Below are 24,304 nucleotides of genomic sequence, written 5' to 3' on the forward strand. Positions count from 1 at the left end.
GTGTTAGCAGGGGTGCCAGCCAGGCTTTCGCACTCGCTGCGATCCATAACATTTTGCCAACACGTAGTTTCCATTACATGTTTTTTATTACACCTTTTTATTCATAACATCAAGCCAGCTCCCCGCCCCGAGTCCTCCAGTGCCTTGATGCCAGGCAGAGTGGCTGGATTTGGGGTGCGCAATAATGACTTTATATGGGTCTGCATGGGCTGCTGGGACAGGCCAGATACCTAGGAGCAGGGAGAGCAGAGGTTATTTGAGGGAATTAAAGTATCTCCTGCTGCCAGGGAGGGCATGAGGGGAGCTGGGAACATCCCCTGGCACCCCGAGGACCCTCCCATGCTCTCCTCATTGCAACCAGCCCAGCGCAGCCTCCTGCTGCAGGACTGGTGCAGCTCCCAGGCTCTGCCCTGGCTCTCTCCAAACCCTTGTCTCCCCAAAACCACACAGAGCGGCACGGCGCTCCCCAAAATGCACGGAGCCGGGCGGGGGGAGGACAATCAACAACAACCACACTGACCATCTTGGCTGCGCTACCCCGCACAGCGGTACATGCACGTTGGCCTCCCGGATGGAAGCCCAAGCTGTGCTGTCTCCTCCAGGCAAGGACTGGCTCGACAGCCCCAATAAATACCAAATAAATAGGGCCAGCAGCAGCAGCCAGGTGCTGGCAGGCTGCGCTGAGACATGTGGGGTGCCCGGTGCTGCTCAGTCGGGCAGCAGCTCCTCCAGCTCCTGCTCGTTCAGCTGGTTGGTGGTAACGATGTGGTCGAGCTGCTTCATGTACCGCTCCAGGTCCTGCATGAAGTGGGGGATGCGGGCCTTCTCCAGCACCCCAAATTTCTTCAGGCGGTTCACATCTTCGTAGGAGACCTGATGGGAAGAAAGGAGAGGGCAGGTCAGCGGGTGCCAATGAAGGGTTTCTGTCCCCCTGTGACCTTTCTGCCTGCCCAGCTGGTGTTTCCACCCTCATCCTGCCCAAATCCCCCTCCAGCCTGTGGGGAGGCACCAGGTGAGAGGTATTACAAGGATGAGTTTGTGGTTTTGGTCTTTTCGTTGTTATTCTAGGGACAAGTAATGATGCTGAGCTTCTATGCACTAGCATATTTAATAAACCAACAACAACAAAATATTTAAAATGTAATGCCTTTGAGACCCCAACCCCCCACCAGTGTCTCAATGTGGGTACACAAAATCCATCACTGGTTGCAATTGCAGAAAAGCCAGCTATGGTGTCCAGCAGCCTATCTGATGTTTCTGTGGGTTTCCCTAAATCAGAAAAGCCATACTCTCCAGGATGCACCCTCTGAGCAGAGGGAAGAGACCCATGGAAGGTTCCCAGAGCAGCTTAACCCAGTGGATGAATCTCCAGCCTCTCCCCAAAGGTGTCCCATGGAGGAGGACAGATTGTCCCAGCCGTCCTTGGGTCTTTACAGCTCCCACAGCCTTTCTGTGTTAGCTGGAGACCCTTAAGTCCCCAGAAATACAAAGAGCTGAATGCCTTCCAGCCAAGGTTGAAGCTCATTTCTGTTGTATGGAGGGAAGCTGAGACCACATCTGAAACAGTCTCATCCTATTCCCCCAAGAAAAACCCATATTTGCTCTCCCCAGGACAGCAGTCCTGGCTGCCCCAAACCAGAAAGCCCCTTCCTGGTGTGGTGCTCGAGCTGCTGCCCCGGGCTGTCACCTTTCCAAGGGCAGCCAGCAAAGGGAAGTCGATGGTCTGCCGATGTCGCAGGATGCGGAGAATCCCATCCAGGTACACCTGGTCCTTACTGAAGCAGCCTGGAAAAGAAGGAAGTGTGATCAGGAGCTTGCCCCAGGGTAAGCCTTATCCTCCTGGGTGTGACGGAAGGAAAGGCCCAAGGGATGAGCAGAGCCAGCACTGGGGACTCGTGCTGAGAAGCCTCCACCTTGGGAAAGAAGGGAAGGCAGTAGAGCCTCTCACAGGGACACTCACCATTCCTTGAGATTATATATATATATATATATATATATTTTAATGCAAGAATCTAAATACACCCCCTAAAAAATGCTCTCTTTCTCCTGTGGCTCCCTGGGAGCTTGTACAAGCTGCTCTGCCCAGACCTACTGAACTGGGATGATCTCTCAGGTCTCCCCAGGCTGACCCATCCATCCCTGCCTGACTCTGAGCAGCCGGAGACGTGATGGGGCTGTCCTGTGTGCAAAACTGCCACAAAGATAAGTGTAAACCCATGTGAAAGCAGAGCTGGGGATGAGAGGGGAGCAGAGCCACCGCTTTAAAGGACGTTCTGTCTGTGAGCCTGGTGATGGTAAAGCCGCCCAGCACCAAAACACGCTTGTTTAAATGAATAATAATAATAAAAAACTTCCAAAAATTGAAGGCTTCATGCTCCCCGAGCTCTACCTGGCTGCGAGGTGTCAGTCTGGCCTCGCTTGGCCCGCACGCAGTATTCCCACCGCACGCCGGCGTCCTGGACGTACTGCTCCAGGTCCTGGAACAGGGCGGAGAAGGAGAGGCGGCTGGCCCGCTCGATGGTGTAGTAGAGCAGGGCCGCACGCCAGAGGAAGGGCTGCTTGCGGAACAGGACGCTGTGCAGGCTGGCCAAGCCTTCCTCCGTGGGGTTGGCGGGCTTCAGGCTGTACTGCTTGCGGCCCTCCGAGCTGTGCCAGGGCTGGCGGGTGTTGTTCACCCCGCGGATGTAGTGGGTGCCTGGGTGGGGGGAGGACAAGAGCGAGCATCGTCAGCCAGGGACAACTTGGTGACCAAAAGCTTTACCCCATCGTGTTCATCCTGCCTGCTTCTCCCAGCCCCAAGGCCGTGATGCTGATGGCCATCGGGGGATGCTCTGCCTCCCCCCTGCTCACGGTCCCCGCTGCTGCCCCGGCCCCGCTGACCTATCTCGTGGCGCAGCATGCCCTCCAGCCAGTACTGCCGGGCTCCGGCCAGGTTGATGGCCAGCGTCGGGCGGCTGTCCTCCACCATCATGACGGCCTGGGACAGGAGGTCGTCAGTGAGCTGCACCACCACCTGTGTGGGAGGGAGAAGGAGGCAAGAGGCTGTTAGCAAGCCTCCCCGACACGCAGCCCGGGGACTGCTGGAAGATGGTTTGGGTCATGCTTCAAAGTGTCCAGAGAAAACATGCTAAAACTGTTCCGGTCCAGAAAGGAGGTAGGTCAAAACTTTAGGTACCGGGGGGCTCTCTGGACTGGATGGGAAATGGGCAACCTCTCTAGGTGACCCTGATTGAGCAGGGGGCTGCACCAAGTAACTCCCAGAGGTCCCTTTCCAACCATCCTGTGATTTAGTGACTGTGAAATGCTTGCCCTAACCAATCTTGGCAATACTCCTGTACCCTGGGAAAGCCATGGCCAATTCCTGGGCAGGGAGAGAGGGGACACACATGGCGGGAGGAACAGCTGATCCCCCTGCAAAGAGATGTAGCAGGACGGGCCTGGACCCCAACGTGAAATAGCTCCTCTAGCCTTACTACAGCCACAGACTCTGAGCAGGCTGTGCTGGAGCTGGCTGCCCTGGCCAGCACGTCTCCAGCACCCCTCCTGCTGCAGGCAGCTCCCTGCAGGCTGCAGGACCAAGGGCCACGTGCCGCTTTCCATCTTCACCCACCACCTCCCATGGGTAGAGCAATGCCCAGCCAGTCCCCAACCAAAAGCTGGCTAACCTCCCTAAACCCACTCTTTGCCCTTTTTTTTGTTGAGCATGATGTTGTACAGCACAGAGTATCTCTTTGCTTAGTCCCAAGTCCCCTCCCAGCATCTCCTGCACCCCCAATTAACTCACCGGGGGGGCAGATGGCTGCAGTACCAGGAGCCTTCCAGGAGACCCCTGGTGACACCGGGATTTACCTCCCTCCATCAGCAGCAGCTGTGGAGACTGGTGCAGTTTGTGGCCCAGTTAACCCTTAGCATTTTACTTGTGATAAACTGCCCAAAATCAGGCAAGCAGTGTGTCCTGAAGCCTCTCTCTCCTCACCCCTGCTAGCCCAGACCGGGCCTGCAAGCCACAGGAGTGGGAGAAGCATGTTTTCCAGTACAATGCAATGTGAAACAAAGCACAACGAGCACCACCTTTGCCACTTTGCCCCAACAGAGCCATTAGAGCCATTTCATTGCCCCCTTTCCTTCAGCGCTACACACACAGCAATGGGAACTTCCCACAGGGCCTTAACTGGTTTGTTGTGGGTCCAAGCTCTACAGCACCCACCAAAAATATCCCACAAGGGAACCTGGCTCCATTTTCACACCTTCATCTCCTTTGTATTCTCTATTTTAAGGCTTGAAGAGAAGAGTAACAAGGACAGATCCATCCAACATACCCGCAGCACGAGCTGCCAGCCACACACATGGTAGTCAGGCTTCCTACCTGGGCACTTGCCAGCTGCAATCCTCAGCAGGAATGGTAAATATACAGAAAGAAATGGCTATTTTAGGAAACCTGGACATTGTGCATGATGGAACCAAGACAGCTGCTCACATCCAACATCAGTGCTCTCAGACCCATTCAGGAGTGGGATCCTGCATCGCCCAGTGAGAGGAAGAACCAAACCCCATTCAGCCAAGCATACAGGACTCACGGGCACATACTACAGGCACATACCATTTGCATCTCAAAAATCCATCTGCCACACACATATGAACTCTAAAATCACTTATTTCATAGTTGAAACTTTTCAGGATGAAAAGCAGAAACCTGTCAACATCACACTCCTGAGCAAGAATTGCCTCTCAGCTTCTCGTCTTTCACTGCCAAACTGCTAGCATAGGCCAAACTGATGCACACATGTACTACTACACTACAGTTCTTACTTCTTTTTTTTTTTAAAGAAAGAGAGCAGACTGAATCAGTTTGTTTTAAACCCAGATTTATTATTGTGTAAAGCTGTTCATTAAAGCCAGAAGTGCTTCATAACAGAGCAGAACCTACTACTGTGTGAATTAACAGCATAAAAGACATACCACAATTAACTGGATTAAAATATACAACTACAGAAGACACAGAGAAAAGACTTGCAAATTTACTTTTAACGTAGGAGCATTCTTGAGCTTTATTTCTGTTCCAGTAAACAATTCAAAATAAATAGAAATTGCACTTCTGCTGCTCTTTCCTGCACCCAGCCAGCACGCAGAGGTCACCGCTCTGGACCTTGTCCTCAGGCTCAAGTCCTGACCTGGTACCTTGGTGAGCTGGGTCCTGCAGATTTTAGGAGATGCAGCTGAAAACCAGAGGCAGCTTCACTGTAAGCAGAAATAAGGAGGCACATATGAGCCACACTTTGGTATTATTTTAACCAATTCCCATCTTTTATGTCGGCTTGGTGTGACAGGAATGCAACCAAGACATCCTGCGTTGCAATTCCAAATACAGCTAGCTGAAATCCTGGAACCTGGGAGGGGAAGAGACAAGGGGCAGAGCTTAAAGTAAAAGGAATGCATTTCATTGTCACAGCACTCTTCCTGCTCCCTCGAAGTCATTGCTGTGTTCTTCAGCACAGAAATGATGCCTGAACTCCTCTCAGAGTCCCGTGTCCCCCAGGCTTTGCTGTTTGACCTACAGCTTCTACGAGGAGCACAGGACGATGTGTTGTGTCAGCTTGTGGGTTTCAACTACAAGAAAACCAGCTAGTACACAATGCTCAGCTGGCTGGGACAGGCCAGGCAAGGTCCACATCTTGCTGTCTTGTCACTCTTAATTGCCCCTACAGGGAAAAAGAACACAAGGGGGTTGGAATTTGGGTACTAGAAAATCCTGGGTAGATACAGAAAAAAAAAACATATTTTCCCCAAGGGTAAATGCTCTCTCTTACGTCTGCTTTCCCCCAGTCTATTTAAAATAATAATAAAAATAAGTCACTGAATTCTGTGCTTTTCTTCATTTTCCAATTGTCCATCCTTGATCACACAACACCAAACTCCACAAGGACAACAACATGTATTCAGTGGTTTTCCAGGGCTCCTCTAAGCTCTGCACCAGTGGGAGCTGCTTCACTGGGATTATCCCAGCTGGTGATTTCTGGGAGGTGGCTGCTGCTCACTTGGCATCCCCTGAGCAGTTCAAGTTTCAATAGCTCAAAAGCTAACTGTGAAAACAACTCTGTAACAGATTCCATGCAAATGACAGCAATATTGCATAAACCTGGGAGTCTAACAACACCGATCAAGTTACAGAGGTCAATGCTCCGTGCAGATCATCGCCGCCGTTGTGACAACACCCAGCTCTCCCTTCCTGCCTGCACTGGCACCGAAGAAAACCAGCCAGGCTTCATGATAACCTGACCCATCTATGGACAATATGGGGGAATGCCATGCTGAAGAATGTAACTCTTCTTTCATCCACAGCACAGGTTGCTCCTTACTTGACAGGAGTGAATTTGTTGGAAATTCACGCTTTTTTCTCCCACTCCTGAGGTTTCTAAACCTGCATTCATGTCGATGCAGCTCTGACGGTGGGAAGAAGTCGTTCTGAGTGCCAGGGTGATGCTCAGTGGTGATGGTGAACCCGCACGTCAGCTGAGGAGCAGGGAGTGCTCCTGCTTGAGTGCTGCCCTCACTGAACAGTGGGGTGTCCCCATGGATGCCCAGCAAGGTCTTACCACTGCTGCAGTCTGGGTGGGCTGCCAGGGCTGAGCTGGGCCAGGGGGGTCCCTCTTCAGACAAGGGGAAAATGCTTTGCGTGTAGGCCCGAGGTATCACCAGGCCCTGACGGCACAGGCCTTCAGTGCTGCAGCCACAGCCCTGATGATCTGCTGACACAGTGCACGCATTCAACAAGGGCCTTGGCAAAAAAGGACTAAGTCTAGCCACACTGCAAGGCAAGCACTGCCCATCAGTCTTTGGTATTGTGCCTGATAAACAGGAGGCAGATGGAGCAGTTCAAAGCCATCTGTTTTCCTTCCCTCTTCCTATCTGACACCCACCAAGGTGAGCAAGGAGAACAGAATCAACTGCTGGAAAATAAAAGGTAGCTGAGAATGTGATGCTCTGTGCAGAAACCAGGTCTAGATGCCTAGTGACACAAGCACATTTGGGGTAAGCTGGTAAGAATTAAAAGGAAGAAGAAAGCACTCCCTCTCCAGCATCACTCTCCTTATTTCAGGACCCTCATTTTACCTAGGCACAGATACTGTGAGAACAGGAGATTACAGCTGCAGCCAAAGTCTTATTCCTGGGGCAGAAGGGCCAGCTCTCCAGATCTGTGATTTCCCTCGTTTTGACCAGTATTCACAGCTCAGGCCTGAATTCCAAGCACAATCTCCAGCACATCCTTGCGGGCCACGAAGCTGTCTGCGCAGTTTGTGGGTGTAATGACAGAGAAAAGAGCTCATCCCCAAAAACTGTGGGAGGAAGCAGAGGATGCTGAGGGAGCCAAAGCCTCTCACCAGCTCTGCAGCACAGACAGCAGTGTGTCTCTGCTCAGTGCTGGCAGGTTGGGGTGGGATGGGGCAGGGCGAGCACTGTTGGCAGGCCCTGGGGATGTGCTAGCCAGCAGCACTAAAACGAAGGACATTTCACAGTGGCGTGGACGACTGCGTAATACTTACCAACAGAGCCAAAGGTTACTTTGGTGCGAACTGGGAGCAGCTGGGACATCCATGACAACTGTAAGGAGGCCTCCGAGCTCCGGCAGCATCACCTCAGCCCTGAGGCAGAACACAACCACAACAGCTTCAGAACCTGCAGCTTGGACCCCGCCACAGAAACTCTCGAATACGCAAAGTAAATTGTGGTGCAAATACTTACCCGTAAACATGCTCCCTGGCGTGCTGGAAACTGGTCTCCTGCCTTCATCACAGCTCAGCCCATCCCTCTGCACCTCGAGTGCCAGGGATGGGCGCGGGGGTGCGAGGGGAGCGCTCTGCACTGACACCACCCTGGCAGCTAACGCCACCGGCCCTGCCTTTCACAGGCTGCTCAGATCAATGGAGTGCCAGAGCGAGGTGCACCTCCTTTCCTACTGCACACCCAAACAACCATTCTCCTTGCCAGTTTTGGAAAGACTCCTCTAGATGTTGCGCAAGGGTTTGTCCTGGGGCTTCACAGGCAGCTCTATTTTAGCATCCCCCTGAGGGCTGTTTGCTTGCTAATTAGCTGGGAAGAGAAGCAGCGCAAGTTTCGACTTCGTGTTTCTGGTTGATGCAGGGGTTGGAGCTGAAGGTCTTGCGCCGCAGCCAGGCCAGGCAGAGGAAGCAGCAGCCATGCTTGCACACCCACAGCCCCTCGCAAACACTTTGGTCCCACCAGACACAAGCTTTTGATGGCATTTTCCTCAGCTGCAGGCCAACAGCCCCTGCTGCGTGCCCAGCTCCCAAATACGCAGCACCTTGTGGTTTTGGGGCTGCCCCCCGTGCCAAGGAAGACTGCAGCACAGAGAAAAGCTCCTAGGCCAGTTTGACAAGTCGCAGCAGCATGGCATAGCCCAGTTCTGTGGTCTTCCACGTCTGATGGGGTTGGAACTGGATGAACTTTAAGGTCCCTTCCAAACCAAGCTGTTCTGATTCTACAGCTGGGGAGGCACCGCAAGGCTGAGACCTGTACCAGGAAAACCCATACTGAGCCCTGCGTGGTGGCGGTGCCTCCTGCATCCTGCCAGAGCGATGCTCTGCAGCCAAGGCGACGGGGAAACCGCAGGGTGCTCGCAGCTCACACAGCCCCCGGCAGCTGGGTGACCTGCGGGGCCCCACAAGCAGAGTTTCTTTTTTCTTTTAAAAAAGAAACTCCTTATGATTAGTGTGCAATGTGAAACTGGCAACAGAAAAGCAAACAGCGCTACAGAGCAGACAGAGTGCAGCACACAGAAGTCAGGCAATACAGACACAGGCAGCAGGGAGGGGATGGAGGTAGATGGCTCTGTGAAACCGCTCTGTGCCTCGACAGGGTGTGAAATCATCAGCAATGCGGCAGTGACAGGAGTTCCAGCACGTTTTTGTCCCATACCAGGAGCAACGTTTCACAACACTCGCTGTGCAGGAACAGGTGAAACACTTCCCTCTTCCCTTCCCCAGGGAAATTCAGCACGATTTGTAGTGACTGGTAATACACAAACCAATGCTTGAATGGTTTTACAAGTGCTTATCAGAAGTTTCAGAATAAATGGGCCATGTACCTTGCACTCCAATGTGCAAACATAATAATTGAACTCTTAGCTCCCCTGAACAAAGGGAAAATTATACAGGGCTGGCAGAAAGTCAGTCACAACGCTAATATTTAAGAAAAGATGTTTTGCTGCCCAGATGGAGCAATTTGTTTTAGATTAACAGAGAGAAACGTAATAGCTAAATTTAATCAATCAATAAAATTAAGAGAGAGAACATAAGCAGGTGTTTATAAGTTAAGATTTGAGAACAAAGTATGATTCTTTTTTCTTTTTGTAAAGGCACATTGTTGGCTGACAGGTAATCCCTGGGGGGCAAGGAAACTGCAGAAGTGAAAGGTGTAATGACTTCAGTTCTGTTTGTTTGTTTTGTCATTTGGGTTTTCAATACAAAACAAACAAAACCCCAAAGCAAAACAAACAAAACCAACCCCCAAACCACTGCCTGGTACCAGCCTAGCATATACAGAGAACAGAGGCTGAGGAGGACATTGGTACCACGTCCACATCCCAGGGACACCGCCGGGGACCTCCGAGCAAGCCAGGCGGAGCTGGAGGAGGAACTTCACCTGAACCCTGCACTGCTGCCAAGAGGAGAGGGCGAGGAAGCCTCCTACACCAGCTAGCACTCGGGCATGCTGACTGTGCCTCCTTGTGCCCTACAGCCAAAGGCAACTCTGCAAGCAAAAAGCAAAGCGAGGCCCAGAAATACCTCTCACCACTTGGCCCTGCAGCCATGGAAGTGTTTTGCACACATCTTGCAGGCAGGAAGAGGAGAAAGCCCCTTAAACGAAGCTACAGGGCATCCCTCCTCCCCGTGCATGTCCAGCTGCCAGGAAACACTCTTGGAAGAGAAAAATCCTTAAGCTCCTCACCCTGCTTTATAATCCCTGTGAGCTCGGTGTTAAAGGAGAGCAGGTTTCCAACCACGCAACTGTGACAGCAGCATCAGGAGTACAAGGAGCAGGCAGAGACCACTGGGTGAGATGAACATACACAGGTACATTTTGTTTTTAGCTTTTCACCAAGACTTTGAGATGAGGGAGAAAGGGACAGTGCCCCTGGCAGAGCAGGAACCAAGAGGTAAACAAGATGAAAGGAAGGAACTTGTCTTTTCACTGCTTATTTAAGTGCCTGACATTTTTGGCTTAGTTTCTCGCAATTCCACTGTTACAGAGCAGCAGGGGTTTTGTTTTCTTTGGAAGGGGGCAGGTTATTTGGCTAACTTCAGGAAGCCAGCTGAAAATCCCTCCTGCCTCACCAGACCTAGGTTTGCGCCCAGCGGGCACTGTCAGAAAGCAGCACAGCATGTGCAGCAAGGAGCAGCAAGAGGTGCTGAACTTTCCACCCTCCTTCCCACGCAGCTGAATCACCCCCAGTAATACCTCAGCGAGGTATTTGCCACTCTGAAAGCCTCAACTTGGAGTTTCAAAGCGCCATAACCCAGCCCATCCCAGAGAACAGCAGGAAATCTCTCCCCCATCTCTGCTTTTGAACATGTGAATGAACCCAGCTGTCGGAGATTTCTGTCATACCACTGCTAGCAGAAATAGGTTATTCTTCCCAACGGTAATTGATGCCTTATGGAGGCAGCAAAATACTCCCCACCCTGAGTGCCTGGCCATGTGGCCAAGCAGCAGCTCCGCTATCTCTCAAGCATAAAAGGGAGATATTTCTGGAATGAGAAATCAAGGGAAACTGGGGGGAGGAGGAGGAACACAACTAGCACCTGCTCCCCAACTCCAGGATGCCAGTAGCCAAGCCAGAGATGGAAGGAAGCCACAGTTCAGAGTAGAAAAGCAGAGCAATTTACTGTAAGGTGGAAGAGAAAGGTAGACCTGCTCCCCTTCGCTCCTTCCTGCTCCAAACCCTGCTCTTCCTCGAGGCCAGGTTCAGGAGCATGCAGCCCAAATGCTGCTGCAGCCCACTCTGCTGCTCCACTCTGTTCAGGCAGCCTGACGCTAGAGCTGCTGCCTCTCCCAGCTTTCCAAAAGCTGCACAAAACACCCGGCCCTCAGCTTGCATCAGGCGATGGCCAGGCTAAAAAAAATCCTGTAGTTGTACCACATTTGCCCAACCCACCTCCAGAGACTTACGCAGTGGTGGCCTTTGCTGGGAGCCCTAAATAGCCTGAAGAAGCTACTCAGAATGAGTCCAGCATCTCCAGAAGCAACACAGCAATGCAGAGGACTGTTGAAAACCTTCGCGAAATCTTTTTGCAAACAAAATTGCCACCAAGTTTGTTTATTGCATACTGCACTACAAACTCAGGTCTCAGATACTACTTTAACTCCTGCCCCGAGACACGGGTTTCCCAAGCTTCTCTCCCCTGGTGAGTAGGGTTTTGTTTTTTTTATAGGTCCTCTGTACCCAAAACACCTCTTAATTGGACTGTTATCAGAATTGATGCTTTGCTGAACAAAAGCACTGGTGAAAAATAAAATATTTTGCACATTTATTTTACAAATGATAAAAAACAAGGGCGATGATTACCTCTCCCACGCAGCCTTCCTTCTGCATGTACTTTCGGATAACAGACCAGATCTGGCATTTGCTCAGCAGTCTCCCACCAGTGGCAACTTCGAAGCTCTCGTAGGTCCCATACTTCTCCAGGACAGCATGGATGATCCTAATCGCCTGTCACACACACATACAAACAAGATATCAGTCAAAACATCCTCTCTGCTCTCAAGTACCTCTTCTACAGCACCAGAACTCCCAGGTGTACCAAAACACAGCTGAAGAAATCCCTGAGAAAGGATTCAAACAACTGCAAAGTGTCAAGAGCCAGTGAGGTGAGATATTTTTGTGCTACCTAACAGAAGAGTAAGACTAGGACATCTCAAGGGTAGGCAAGTACCAGGACAGATCGATATGTGACACTGCCAGCATGGCCCGCAGCACATTCTGTCTGTGTTTTATTGTTTCAGAAATCCTCACAAGTGTCTATTTTGGGAATCGGGCAAAGCAGAACCGAAACAGCCTTACTGTATGCAGCACGCCGCTTCTAGATGTTAAAGCCATGATTACTTTAATCTTTTCTGCTTTCGCTTCCTCTTTGAAACTTTAGTGTTTGCAAATTTATTAACTTGCTTATTAGTTGCTTATTGCAACACTGGGCTGAATTCAGGAACTCACAGCATGGAAGGCACCTGATAGAGCACAGCTCCTGGCACAAGATATCTTCTGGCCTGGCATAAAAGTAGCAAGTATAAAAACAGGATGGGCTCATGACTGGAGTTGCAGAAGAGTGAGCTGTAAGAAGTACGAATCTTTGTTGCCCTCTGCTATATCAGGGCAACAAAATTAGTATAAATCAGCTGCAGAGTTTTTAAAAAGGAGGTGGGGAAGTTAAAATCACTGCAGCAGCTCAGGCTGTTTGCTCTTCACCAGCTACCACATCTGCTTTGCAGAACTTCTGTAGAAATGACAATTTCGACAAAGCACTCAGGGCACAAAAGGGTCAGGACCGCAAATGCAAACTGTCAGCACAGGAGCACGCCGTGTAGCAAAGCCTCCACAACGAGCATTTCTCTTGGCTGCAATGCTGCTTCCTCTTCTTCAGGCAGGGTCTCAACACAACCAATCTACTGCAAGAACAGCATCTTAAGAGCAGCATGTGCTATTTCATTAGCATTAACATTCATGTGCCATCTATACAAACATTTATTAGTCTGTTTCTTCCCCAGAAAGTGAGTTTGCACTGTCAATTTCAAGCAATTACTCTCTCTAGCCTATTAACACATATTTCACTTACTACAAGAGGGATGAGTTAAGCTGATCACTGGTATTTTACAGTGATTTTACATGGATTGTGGTGCTAGCATTCAGTGCACCTGGGCTGACGGCATGAACAGCCAGGTTGGAGACCAGGAGGATGTGTGGCTTCCACAGAGAATTAAAAGCACGGTTTTGTACTAACCAACAAAGTGGCACTCACACCTGGATCAGACCTCAGGTCTGCGTTACCCAGGGCCTCTTCTCATATGCACTCGAGTCAGGGAGCGGAGGAAGCTGCGAGGAGCCTCCTGAACCCAGGTGCAGAGTGTCCTTTCTCCCATCTCACCCTGATGGTTGGTAAAGCCACTGGTTGCAGCCCTGCAGGAGCTTTCATCCCCTCTCTTGCCATTCCCTCCCCTGCTCCTAAGGACACACAGGGTTTTGACACGGATGCTTACTGCCCACACAAGCACTCACACCACCTAGAACAGCCACAGCAATGCTCTGGAAGAGGGGCTCTGTGACTGCCCTTCTCTCCCACAACAGAAGTTCCAGATTTTCCTTCCCTGAACAATGTCCCCTAAGCAGCTAAATTTCATTCTCAGTTCACTTATTCTGTCTTTCCAGGAGCAGCTTTTGTTTGTTTAAAATGTTCCACTTCTGTGATTTTCCTCTTGCATTCCCCCCTCTTTTCTCTCCACGTTGCCACCTCTGCTGAAGATGGGGGATGACAGCTCACTACGGCATGCCATGGCTCCAGGAGCCCTGGTGCTCCACAACCTTCGCTCCCAACCTGAACATCACTTGCTTCTAACATCTAACATTTAACCCCTGGCATTTGCCACTTTCAGGAGCTCAGTGACCACAACCTTCTCTGCAAGCACTTTTGCTGCTGCTCAGCCCCATCCCGAGCCATGAGATGGGCACTGAGCTGCACTCGGGGCCTGAAGACCAAAAGCACAAGGCAAAGAGGAACTGGGCACAGATGGTGCACAAAGAGCACGTTCCGCACCGACTTTCAGACAGGTCACAGACAGCAGAATTCCTAAGACACCACATTTGCTTGTCTGAGAAGCTGCTGAGCACCACGTCAGCCCTTCCTACCCAGACAGTGTCCTGGCTGCCTCTCGGGGCAGGAGCTTGTCACCAGCTCAGCCCACAAGCATGCTCACCACCACGTGTCGGGGGGCAGCAGGCACTCAGGTGGGGTCCAAGCCCTGCCTCGATGCTGTTCTCAATCCTTCGACAAACTGGGTTGCCAACACACAGACTTCTTGCTCTCTAGGAGGACCCTTCCGATTTATTCAATTTCTATGAAAAACAAACAAGCAAAAACCACACCCAAGCAAACAAAAAGCCCACAATGCCTGTGCAGAGCAGCCGATTCAGCAGAACTGGAGGGGTCATTCATTTCAAAAGATGAAAAGTAAGAACAGGGAGCTGATTTTGGTTTGCACAGAGATGTTAACTTAGAAAAAAAAAAAACAAAAAAAACAAAAAACACAACTAATTTAAGCTCCATGACTAATGCAGGTTGTTAAAAGACATTTGTTAGCTGCCTAGAAAAAAAGTCTCCCAAAATAAAAGGACTGAAAGGAGGCGACTGCAGGGTATCAGCAAAGGACCACTGACACCATTGCTGCCGGAGTCCCATTCATCTCCCCTTTAACTGAGCACTCACCTCCACAAGGCTTTCCCATCCAAATCACAGAATTTAAATGTTTCTCAACAGCTTTCAACATGACTGGTGCGTGCTGTGCTTTTTCCAGGAGGCAGAAAAGCCTCCGTTCTCCCAAGACACATCACACAGACATCAGAGAACTTGTAGAGATAGGGAGAAATATTTAACACTAATATCTCTTGCAATGAGTGCAAGAACCAGGATGAGAACATTCACACCATTTATGAAGACTTTCATTCAAAGTAATGCACAGAGACAAATACATTCAATTATTCATATTGTAAGTCAACTGCACTAGAAGAGGGGAAGTAGCTCTGAACAATTCCATTTACTGCATTAATCAGAGAATAAAAAAACAAAACAAAACAAAAAACACCACTTAAATGCAGGAAGGAACAAAAGAAATCACTGAAAAGCCAGCAAGGGGTCATTACAGGAATCAGACTGCCTCCCCCGAAATAAACACTGCTGGCACCAGTGTCACTGGGGCAGAGGTGCAGCAGAAACAGCACAGGAGATGGCTCACTGCTTAGAAAGTTGTCTACTGAAAGGGACTGAGCAGCCCAGATAACATCCAACTAGAGATGCAGAAGCACGAGGTGATATGATTGCTGTGCACCAAAATGCAAACAAGTACTCTCTTCTCATCTCTGCAATACAAGAACAAGTAAGCGGTCAAAAGCCAAGAAAGTAAGCAGTCAAGAAGCTGCTCTTCGAAACACTGCAGGAAAACTCCCAACTAAGTGGTGCAAAGAAGCAGCTCTTGTGTCCCAGTCTGATGGTTACTTATGACAGAGATTTTTCCTCTTCCTCTGAAGCAACTAAGATGGTCATCACTGCAAACAAGCCTTTCCTACACCAGTGTGATATCCCGGCCCGTACCAAGATGGGTCTCTAAAGGCTCCACATGGCCTCAACAAAGAGTGAGCACGACCTTTAACGTGCATGAGTTCGAGCACAGTGCATCCCCGTTTGCTGTGTGCACTGCTTACTTGAACAAAAGTCTTTCAGCTGTACGGATGCAGCAAGTTTAAAGCCCTCAAAACATGGCCTGCCCGCAACTGCTCCTCACAGCGAGCCCCTGCTGTCCTGTCCAGCTCTGCCTCCTTTGCCCACGTCAGCCTGACAGCGCCTGGGCAAGGGCTGGGGCTTATTTACAAACAGCATCGTGAAAGCCGCTTCCTTCTTGCCTCCTGCCCGTTCCCTCTGGCTCAGATGACTGGGTGCTCTGCTTGCTGTCATCCATGCGTAATTATTATCTATGGCGGAGAACAAGCCAGGAATATTTCAGTAGCTTATATCCAACCTAAGCAGTTCAGAATAAAACACAGACTGCCATAAAGAGTGCCCTCAGCCACCAGTTACGTGTTACGGGTGCTGTGCAGGACAACCTTGAGGTTTTCCAGGAAACAAAGCAGCCACAGCCACCAGGACACACAGGCTGGGGGCTGCTTCAAAGGCAAGCCAACCTCGTGCTGCAGCTCCTCGCCCCTTATTTCTAACCCAAGAGTGCCAGGGTTCCCTCACAGAGCACCAGCTCCGAACCACGGCTGCACACCTGCAGGCAGCGTGAGGCTCAGAGCGTGGACCAGCCCCAGGAGGGGCCATCCCCCAGGTATTGTTGGTAAGGTATTGGTGTAAGTGGAGTATTTAACTAAGGGAGAGCTTAGATGGGGATGGGGCATCCACAACTTCTCTGGGCAACCCGTTCCAGTGCCTCACAGCAATAATTTCTTCCACATGTCTACTCTAAACCTACCCTCTTTTCATGTAAAGCTGTTACTCCGTGTCCTGTCACCACACACCCATGACACAGAGTCCCTCCACAGCTCTCCTGCACCTCCCTTTAGGGTCTGGTAGGCTGTTGTGGGGTCTCCCTGGAGCCTTCTCTTCTCCATGCTGAACACCCCCAGCTCTCCCAGCATCTCCCCACAGGAGAGGTGCTGCTGCCTCCTGACCATCCCTGTGGCCTCCTCGGGATGCACTCCAACAGCTCCACGTCCCGGTGCCGGGGGTCCTGGAGCTGAAGGTGGGCTCTCAGGTCACCAACACCTCAACCCTTGGATTCCTCCCCGCATGGCCTTCCTCGCGGGGCTGGAGGAAGAGGAGGAGCGCGCAGCCCTTGGCGTAACCCAGCACACCCGGGGCTGCCACCGAGCGGACCGGAGCCCCCCGGGCGATGCTCCCACCGCCCAAACGGAGGCGCCGGCCTCATAAAACGGGGAAAGCTCGGGGGGAGAGCCCCCAACTCAAGGCTCACCGTGCACCGGGCCGGCAGTCCGGGCTCACCTGGGCCACGAAGCGGTCGGAGGCGGCGCGGTACTTATCCAGCACGGCTTCGGGCACCGGCTCGGCGTACTCGAACTGCGGGTCGTAGGCGAAGCGGGCCCGGAAAAACCTCTCCCGTTCGGCCTCCACGTTGAGCGGCCGCAGGGCTACGAGCAGGCAGGGGCTCCTCCGTCCCCCCCCGCCTCCCCCGCCGCCCTCCTCGCCCCGCGGCCGCCCGATGTGGGGCAGCGAAGCGGCGGAGCGCATCCTGCCCCCGCTCCCGGTGCAAGCGCCGCCGCCTCGCCGCATCCCGGCGCCGCTCTCCGACAGCCTCCGGCTCCCCCTCGGGTACCGGGGCGAGCCTCCCGCTGCCTGTCGAGGCGGTGGGGACGGGCAGGAGGAGCACGGCCGGGAACCATCGCGCTCCGGCAGCTCGCCCAGCACGGCGCGGCCCTGCCCGGCCGCCGCCGCCGCCCCCGGGTCCAGCACCATCTCCTCCAGCTCGGCGGCACCGGAGGCTGCAGGAGCGGAGCAGCCGCGATCGGAGCCGCTCGGCCAGCCCCCGAGGCACCGCCCAGCCCCCGCTGGAAGGAACGGGGACGGCCCCGGGAGGGGGCAGGCAGGAAGATGGCGGCTGCCGGTGCCCCCCCCTCCACCCCCGGTACCGGAGCGGAGCCGCCTCCGTGCCCCTCGCTGCGACCCGCTTGGTTTTTCTCCGGCGGTGGAAGCCGCTAGGGAAGCGAAGCTGCCCGAGGATGGCAGATTTTGGGGACAAAGGCGTGCCCGGTTGGACCGGGTGGCTTTGCTGAGTGCTCTGTCTCCCCAGGGTGCTGTCAGGAAATGGGGACTTCGCAGCATCTCATGGGGCCGGAGGGTCCTGCAAGGACCACCGAGACCACCTCTGGGCCACCTGAGAGCCAGCCCGTGTGCCCGAGAGCATTGTCCAAACGCTTTTTGACAAGCCTGGGCCGTGGCTGCTTCCCTGGGGAGCTCATCCCAGCCCCCAGCCACACTCCCGGGGAAGAACTTTACCCCAGGAGCCCTCCTGAACCTCCCCAGATGCAGCTTTGAGCCATTCCCTTGCATCCATCACTGCTCACCACGCTTTCAGCTACACGATGCTTATCAGTCACACTAGAGGCGAGCTGCAAAACACCACACAAAGGAGGCTGACGGTGTAGAAGCCAGGTATATTTATTATTTGGTAGATCTGCTGATTCTAAGCTGGTCTCATGCTGGGGGCCCAGCTCGTTGCCTGCACGCTGGAGGCTGGTGGGGGCTCTCCTGCGAGCTGTGCCCGTCCTCCTGCCCGTGCCCACCCCGGTGGTGGCTGCCCTGGCACCGCGAGCCCACCCGTGCTACACAGCTGCTCACGGACCCCAGCAAGGCACCGTCCTGCGTGGACAGAGGCTACGGTACCATGGTCTGAAGTGTCTAAAGATAGCTTGCTAGCGATGAGGGCTTGCGCACACAGCAGAATCCACGAGTGTGATGTTAATGAGCTGGCAGCGCGGTTAATTATCCATCCGCTAGTGGGAAGTGACAAGCCTCTGAAGTGTAATTAATCACCGTTCCCAAAACAAAAAAAAAACACAACACAATCAGAGTGGAAGTGGGTGCCAGCCCATCCACCCGAGCCGTTGGTCTTGCTCCTTCTCATAGATACCCAACTCTGAGTCCTTTGCCCCCCTGCACGCCAGCTTCTGGTGGATACCAGCATGGAGGGAAGCTGGCCACCATCTCCTTCAGTTCTTCCCTCTCCTCCCTGCCTCCAGGCTGGATTTCAGAGCACCCGTCTGCCCCAGCTCCCCGTGCTCCTTGCTGCCAGCCCCGACCTGCGAGCTCCCCAGCAGTATCTCATTGATGGAGCTCAGCGTCAGGTTGCTGAAGACCATGTTGAGGTGATCGATGCCTCGCAGCTCCTGGATGTGGACTTTCTGCTTCTGCTGGTTGCGCCACCGCTTGCACAGCTCTGAGCTGCGCCTGTTGACAGTGTCATCCCCGTCCCCGTAAATCATGTCCACGGGGTCCTCGTAAGGGAAGTGCTCATCGTATATGTAAGTCTCCACGGTGGGATAGCCCGTGCCATAGAGGCAATATGTGTCCACACCAGGAGGGGGTAAGCCCTTCAGCAAGTCCTTCATGTCCTCCCACATGTACCAGCCATCCTCCAAGTTGACGTCGGTGAAGAACTGCTTGTAGTCCCGGTAGGTGTAATTGTAGGAGGGTGTGGAGATGAAAATGTGGTCCTCGGGCCAGGCCAAGCTTGTTGGGAACATCCAGGGGCTGGTGGTGGTCATGCGCTGCTCTTCGCGCAGCTTGATGTTGGACATCAGCGGGATGCCCTGATTATCACCTGCGGGACATAGGGACTCGTCAGAAACAGGGAGAAGGGGGCTGATAGCAGGTGACCAACCTGCATTGCCTCCTGCAGACCTGGGTGTTTTTGGTGTGTCTGGAGTCCTAAAACCATGCAACGATCTTAGATGACCTTAAAAAATAGTCTCTGGACTGTGTAACAACAAAGAATGATGCAAGGGGTCAGATGTTAAAATTTTCAAGCACATGATTTTAAATAAATTCCTTGCATTTTGGAGTCTCAGCTTGTGACTTGTAGATATTTGGGCTGTCAGCATTAGGCAATTGATTGTGGCTTTCTAGACTGAAAAGAGGCTAAAGAGGAACTGGGTGAAGGGAGTTTAAAGCCTGAAAAAAAGCTTGTGGGGGATGGGCTCTGATATATGGGGAGATGCCAGCAAGTGGCACAGGACAGTGCGAGGGTCCCTTCGGTGGCCTCTGTGGCCTCTGCTACAGAAGGGTTGTAGAGCTTGGAGCAAAGGTCCATCTGCCTCACAGCCCTGCCCCATCGGAGGCAGTGTGGATGCCTGGGGAGGCAGTGAGAAGAAAATGAACTCCCCAGCCTGCTTCCCTGGCCACACAGTTTGTGTCTGAAGCATTTTCTTGCCGAGGATGGGCAGTTCTGGTTTCAAGAAACATCCCTAGCCTTCAGCTGTTTGTCCCCCAGCTCTTCCACCAGTGTCTGATCCCTGCTCACTGCCACCCTTCCATTTCTGCAGGAGAGAAAGAAAACAAAGAAGTCTCTGCACACGAGAAATCACTCACCAGATGCTAGGACACGCAGGGGCTTCACAGACCCTCCCCAGGGGGCACCCAGGGAGATGAAGCCCCCGATATACTGATCTTTCCAGGCTTGTCTCTGCTGTAGCAAGAAGTAGAGGACGTTGAGGTTGCCCATGCTGTGCGCGATGAGGAAGACACGCTGCTGGTACTCGTCGTGCATCTCCTCTATCAGCGCCTTCAGGTTCTGGAAGTATTCGGGTTGCTCCTCTGTGGGCGAGAGAGGCACCAGCTCTTGGGCAGCTCAGGACTGACCCCAAGAGCCCCAGCTGGAGAGAAGTGTGGGCACAGACAGCAGAAGTGCCACCAGGCACATTCACATTAGAGTGCTGCTGGTGGCCAAGTGCTCACTGACACACACAGCCCTGTCCAGGGGTTCCTCCATGCTGAAGCACCCCACTGCTTCTATCAGCATGCTGGCCTGCTCACCGAGAGCCATCCTGCCTCCCTCCCTGCATGCATGACCTGGTCACAACCCTAAACTTACGGGGCCCGACCCTCCAGTCATAGGGGGCTGCCCGAACCGTCTGGTCCCTCACGTAGCCGTTGTTCACCAGGTTCTGCACCAGGGTGTGCAGGTAACCTGCGGAGAGAGAACAGGTGGGAATTAGGTCTGCAGTCTTCTCCTGTTATCCTTTTGCCATCCCGATCCTATTGACAGCCAGAATTCCCTCTGATAAGCTCGATCGTTCCGGTCAGAGATAGTGGCCCTGTGTGTCCCGGAGGCATGACGTGCTGGGGTCAAGGCACTCGGGGTGAGAAGGGAACGTGTCCCTGGGGTCAGCGTCCCTCACTCCTGGGTGCCCTCTGCTGAAGGGTGTTTGGGAGCCCTGGACATCCCGTGCCTCTCCATGAAGCTGGCTCCTCTCACCTGCCAGTTTGCTCTGGTCCAGGTATTCCACAGAGTAGGTCTTGCCGAAGCCAGGTACGCGGATGTGCACCCCAGGGGCGTTGGACATTTTCCGGGAGGTTCGGTTGTACACCACCCTGCAGGGACAGGAGAGAAGGTAGGAGCAGGGCCACGTCCATGGGGGACAGGGTAGAGATCACCAGGTGGCAGCTTGGCCCCAGGGGGCTGTTCCCAAGTCTTGTGCGGATGGGGACATGGACTGGTGCTGAGACAGTGTCCCCGTGTCACTTTGGGCTCCTGTATTAGGGCAGGAGGCTCCGTGGAGCAGGCTGCGATGTCTCTCTGGCCTTGCTGCTATGGGCAGGGTGGCAGCGTCTCTAGGAGGTGCTGAGGACAGTCTGGCTGGCACGAGCACATGGTGGGGATGTGGAAAAGGGGAAGGCGTTTGGAAAGCACCGGTGAGAGCTGCGTTCAGAATGCACAGTCCAGGCAGGACGGCGTGTGTGCTGGGTCAAGGCCAGAGAGGGAGGAGAGGGGAGGGAGATCCCTGGTAGGTCATTTCCCTGGGGACCTCCCGGGATGGGGGTGAGCGGTACCTGGTGTTATCGATCCAGCAGTCAACTCCCACTGGCAGGAATGTGTTGAGGTTGAGCCAGATGGTGAAATAGTCCTCAGTTTTGCGGTAGCACATCCAGTTCACCACATCTGGTTTGTCCAGCTTGGCTTCCAGCTGGTTCCCAAGACACCCGGGCACTGGAGGCACCACAGAAAGAGACCAGGGCCAGCTAGACCCCATCTCTGTGGGGCTGCCTGGCCCCGTGCTTCCCTAGCCTCCATCCTCCCCTGGGGCTGCCTGGCTGGGGACACCCAGGGACCTGCTGTTGGATGCTGTTGGAGGCAGCACCCATGGAAAACAGCCTGCCCAAGCCCTGGTCCCTACCAAGCACAACACACCTGAGGGCACTTGGAGATGTGGGGTGAGCACAAAAGTGTTGGCAGCACGCTAAAAGCACATCCCTGGGGACCACTGAGCTGCCTCCCTCCATCATGCGTGCTCTGCCCTGCGACACCCAGCTGAGAGCTGCCACCAGCACCCAGCACCCACCCAAGCACGTGGAGATACACCAGCACGAAGCAGCCTGGTGCATCTGCCCCTGCGTGGCTGCCTTTCCATGCTCCTCTCCTCCAGAGAAGCTCCTCTGCTCCTATCCTCCAGAGGGATAGAGCTGGAGCTCCTTGGGGCTGCCCAGCCCCACCGTGTCCCCTGCCCTACAAATCACACCCATCGGTTTGCCCAGGGCAGCAGAGGCCCTGGGGAGGTGTCCAGGGTGAAAGTTGTCCCAGTGCTGATGCCCAAGGCCCACACACTGTTTTCCTGAACTTTAAACCCTCCATGTAGGCTGAGCAAGGTCCCTGAAATGATTCGGAACCGTTCCCTGTGGGAATTCAGTGCAAATATCACATAGGGTAAACACAACCCCGTTTTAACCAAGTTCACTGCCTGCCACATGTGACCTGGGCTCTGCCTCTGGGACCTGCGCTGTGGTTCCCTGGCAGGGACAGGGGACGCTCGCTACGGAGACTGCTCCTGGCCACCATGCAGGATCCGAGACCTGCCCCAAAGCACTGGACAAGGATGAGAAGTGAAGGGATCACAAGGGCAGTGGCTGCCAGGCTGGTGGGATGGGAGCACTGGGTGCTGAGTGAACCTGACAGCCCTCGCAGGACCCCAACTGTGTCAAGGACACGGGTTTGGGAGAGCCACAGCAGTGTCCCTGCTGCGGGGTGCAAGGGCAGCCTGGCCCAGAGATGCTCCAGCCTCATCCCATGCACCACAGCCACAGCTCCACGGCATGGCAGAGCATTCCCTGGGATGCGGGGATATCCAAAAGCCTCGTCCCATGCAAGGGGGGAATGGGATCTGCTGGTTGCCTTGCTTAATCTGCTTCACAGCTCCCTCACCCTGGTGGAGGCTCCCTGTGGATACAGGGAAGGTCTAATCCTGCCTTTAAAGCAGGGTGAGGATCAGCACATCCTTCTCTGTACACAAGTGGATGCTGGTGGAGAGCCCAGGCATGGGATGGGGAGTGGGCAGAGGGCTGCTGGACCTGCCCAGGGGGCGAGCAGAGTGGGTGGCAGCTCCTGGGGCAGGACGTCACCCCCAGTCCCATGGGGCAGCCCCATAGGGGACTGCCCCCTCAAGGGTGCTGGGGGCACCCCAACCCCTTCCCCCAGGGCAGCCAGCAGCCCCGGTGTGCGTAGTCCTGAGCTCTGCCTCTCCTCGGAGAGGACATTAGGTAATTATTAAGGGAGCTCCTGTGGGGGCGGAGGGGTTATCGTGGGTCCCAAGGGCACTGGGGGTTTCTGGCCCTTGGGTTTCAGCCCAGGGGGATGGGCTGCATGCCCATGGTGTCCCGACCACCCCGGTACCGTGGCCTGGGCACAGCACGGGGGTGAGCTTGGTGCTGGGGGTGCAGGGCAGAGCCAGGAACCCCTGCTGGGATGGGGAGAAAGGGAGGTCCTGGGAGGGCTTGGACTGGGGCTGCATGGGGGTCTGAGCAAGCTGCAGCCAGGTGAAAGGGTGTTGGAGATGCTCTTCTTGCTGCAGGCCATCCTGAGAAGAGGGGATGGTGCCACGCCACCCCCTGCCCTACGTGGTGACAGCCACTTGGGCCACCTGGCTTCAGGCAATGTCCCTCCAACCATGCTGTGCCAGGGGCTGGGGGCACGGCCACCCCTGCCAGGCTGTGGTGCTCAGTGCGGGCTGCCCTGGTGCAAGCAGAACTCCATGGGCATGGGTGTTCAAAGGGTCATCCACCAGATGTTCTGCTTTTTCTCTTCTCTTTTTAAAAGGGAAACTCCGTTTGATTAAAAAAGAAAAAGAGAGAGAGAAAAAAATAACCCTTCTGCTCAGAACAGTGGCAAAAGCCCATGCCAAGTCCCTGGAGACGGCGCAGGGGGCACAGGAAGGCTGGCCACAGCCATGCACCACCAGGAGCTGTTTGCAAACAGCCCTGGCCAGGCAGCAGGACTGGTGCTCCATCCCCACGTCCCTAGGTGATGCCCCAACCTCTCCTTTTGCCTCTCCGTGCACCTCTGGTATTGCCATCGCCCCAGCAGGGTGGTCTGGTGTGAGGCGGACACCCCCCTGCAGCATTAGGGGATGGAGCAACCATCACTGGGGAGCAGCAAAAAGCATGGGGCAGACATCAGGAGAGCCAGGGGTGGTAGATCCCATCCTGTTGGAACAGCACTGGGGAGCCACAGCCCCCTGAGCCCTCCCCGAGCAGAGCAAGCCCTGACCCCCCCTCGGCCATGCTGGGGTCTCTGATAAGATGGGCAGAGACTGCAAAGTGCCCCAGCCTCACCGCCAGCACCCTGGCAGGCGGGCAGATGTGACCTTACCGAGCACCACGGGCGGCGTGCTGTTGGTCGGGGGTGCCTCTGGGGTGGAGGTGGGTGGGAAGAGGACATTGAAGAGCCAGAACTGGGACGCGGGCTGCGGGAGCAGCAGCAGCAGCGTCAGCAGCGCAAACCCAGCGCCCGTCCTCCCCAT

At 54.0% G+C, this 24,304-nt stretch overlaps 2 protein-coding genes across 2 annotated transcripts; both read right to left on the reverse strand.

Annotated features, from left to right (window-relative positions):
• Positions 1-138: 138 nt before the first annotated feature.
• Positions 139-17,308, reverse strand: MATCAP1 (microtubule associated tyrosine carboxypeptidase 1). The gene is made up of 6 exons (XM_084294484.1): positions 16,782-17,308; positions 11,585-11,728; positions 2,881-3,013; positions 2,390-2,695; positions 1,688-1,785; positions 139-873 (listed from the first exon to the last, which is right to left on the reverse strand). Exons 1-6 carry the CDS (start codon positions 17,250-17,252, stop codon positions 709-711), a joined length of 1,317 nt encoding a protein of 438 aa, XP_084150610.1. The 5' UTR covers positions 17,253-17,308; the 3' UTR covers positions 139-708.
• Positions 17,309-18,100: 792 nt separating this feature from the next.
• LCAT (lecithin-cholesterol acyltransferase) lies at positions 18,101-24,304 on the reverse strand (the record flags this gene model as incomplete). The annotated part of the gene is made up of 6 exons (XM_084294483.1): positions 18,101-19,116; positions 19,884-20,108; positions 20,386-20,481; positions 20,770-20,885; positions 21,345-21,501; positions 24,154-24,304. The coding sequence occupies 6 exons, from the start codon at positions 24,302-24,304 to the stop codon at positions 18,506-18,508; spliced, it is 1,356 nt and encodes a 451-aa protein (XP_084150609.1). The 3' UTR covers positions 18,101-18,505.

Source organism: Netta rufina, assembly GCF_964035555.1.
Source record: "Netta rufina genome assembly, chromosome: 13".
Taxonomy (NCBI): Eukaryota; Metazoa; Chordata; class Aves; order Anseriformes; family Anatidae; genus Netta; species Netta rufina.

Excerpts from the sequence above, each read along its gene's own strand:
- MATCAP1 (XM_084294484.1), bottom strand. The coding sequence starts at position 17,252 with ATGGTGCTGGACCCGGGGGCGGCGGCGGCGGCCGGGCAGGGCCGCGCC. Across the intron at positions 2,696-2,880 it reads CATGCTGCGCCACGAGATAG|GCACCCACTACATCCGCGGG; the intron begins GTCAGCGGGGCC and ends CCCCCCACCCAG. Across the intron at positions 1,786-2,389 it reads GACTGACACCTCGCAGCCAG|GCTGCTTCAGTAAGGACCAG; the intron begins GTAGAGCTCGGG and ends CTTCTTTTCCAG.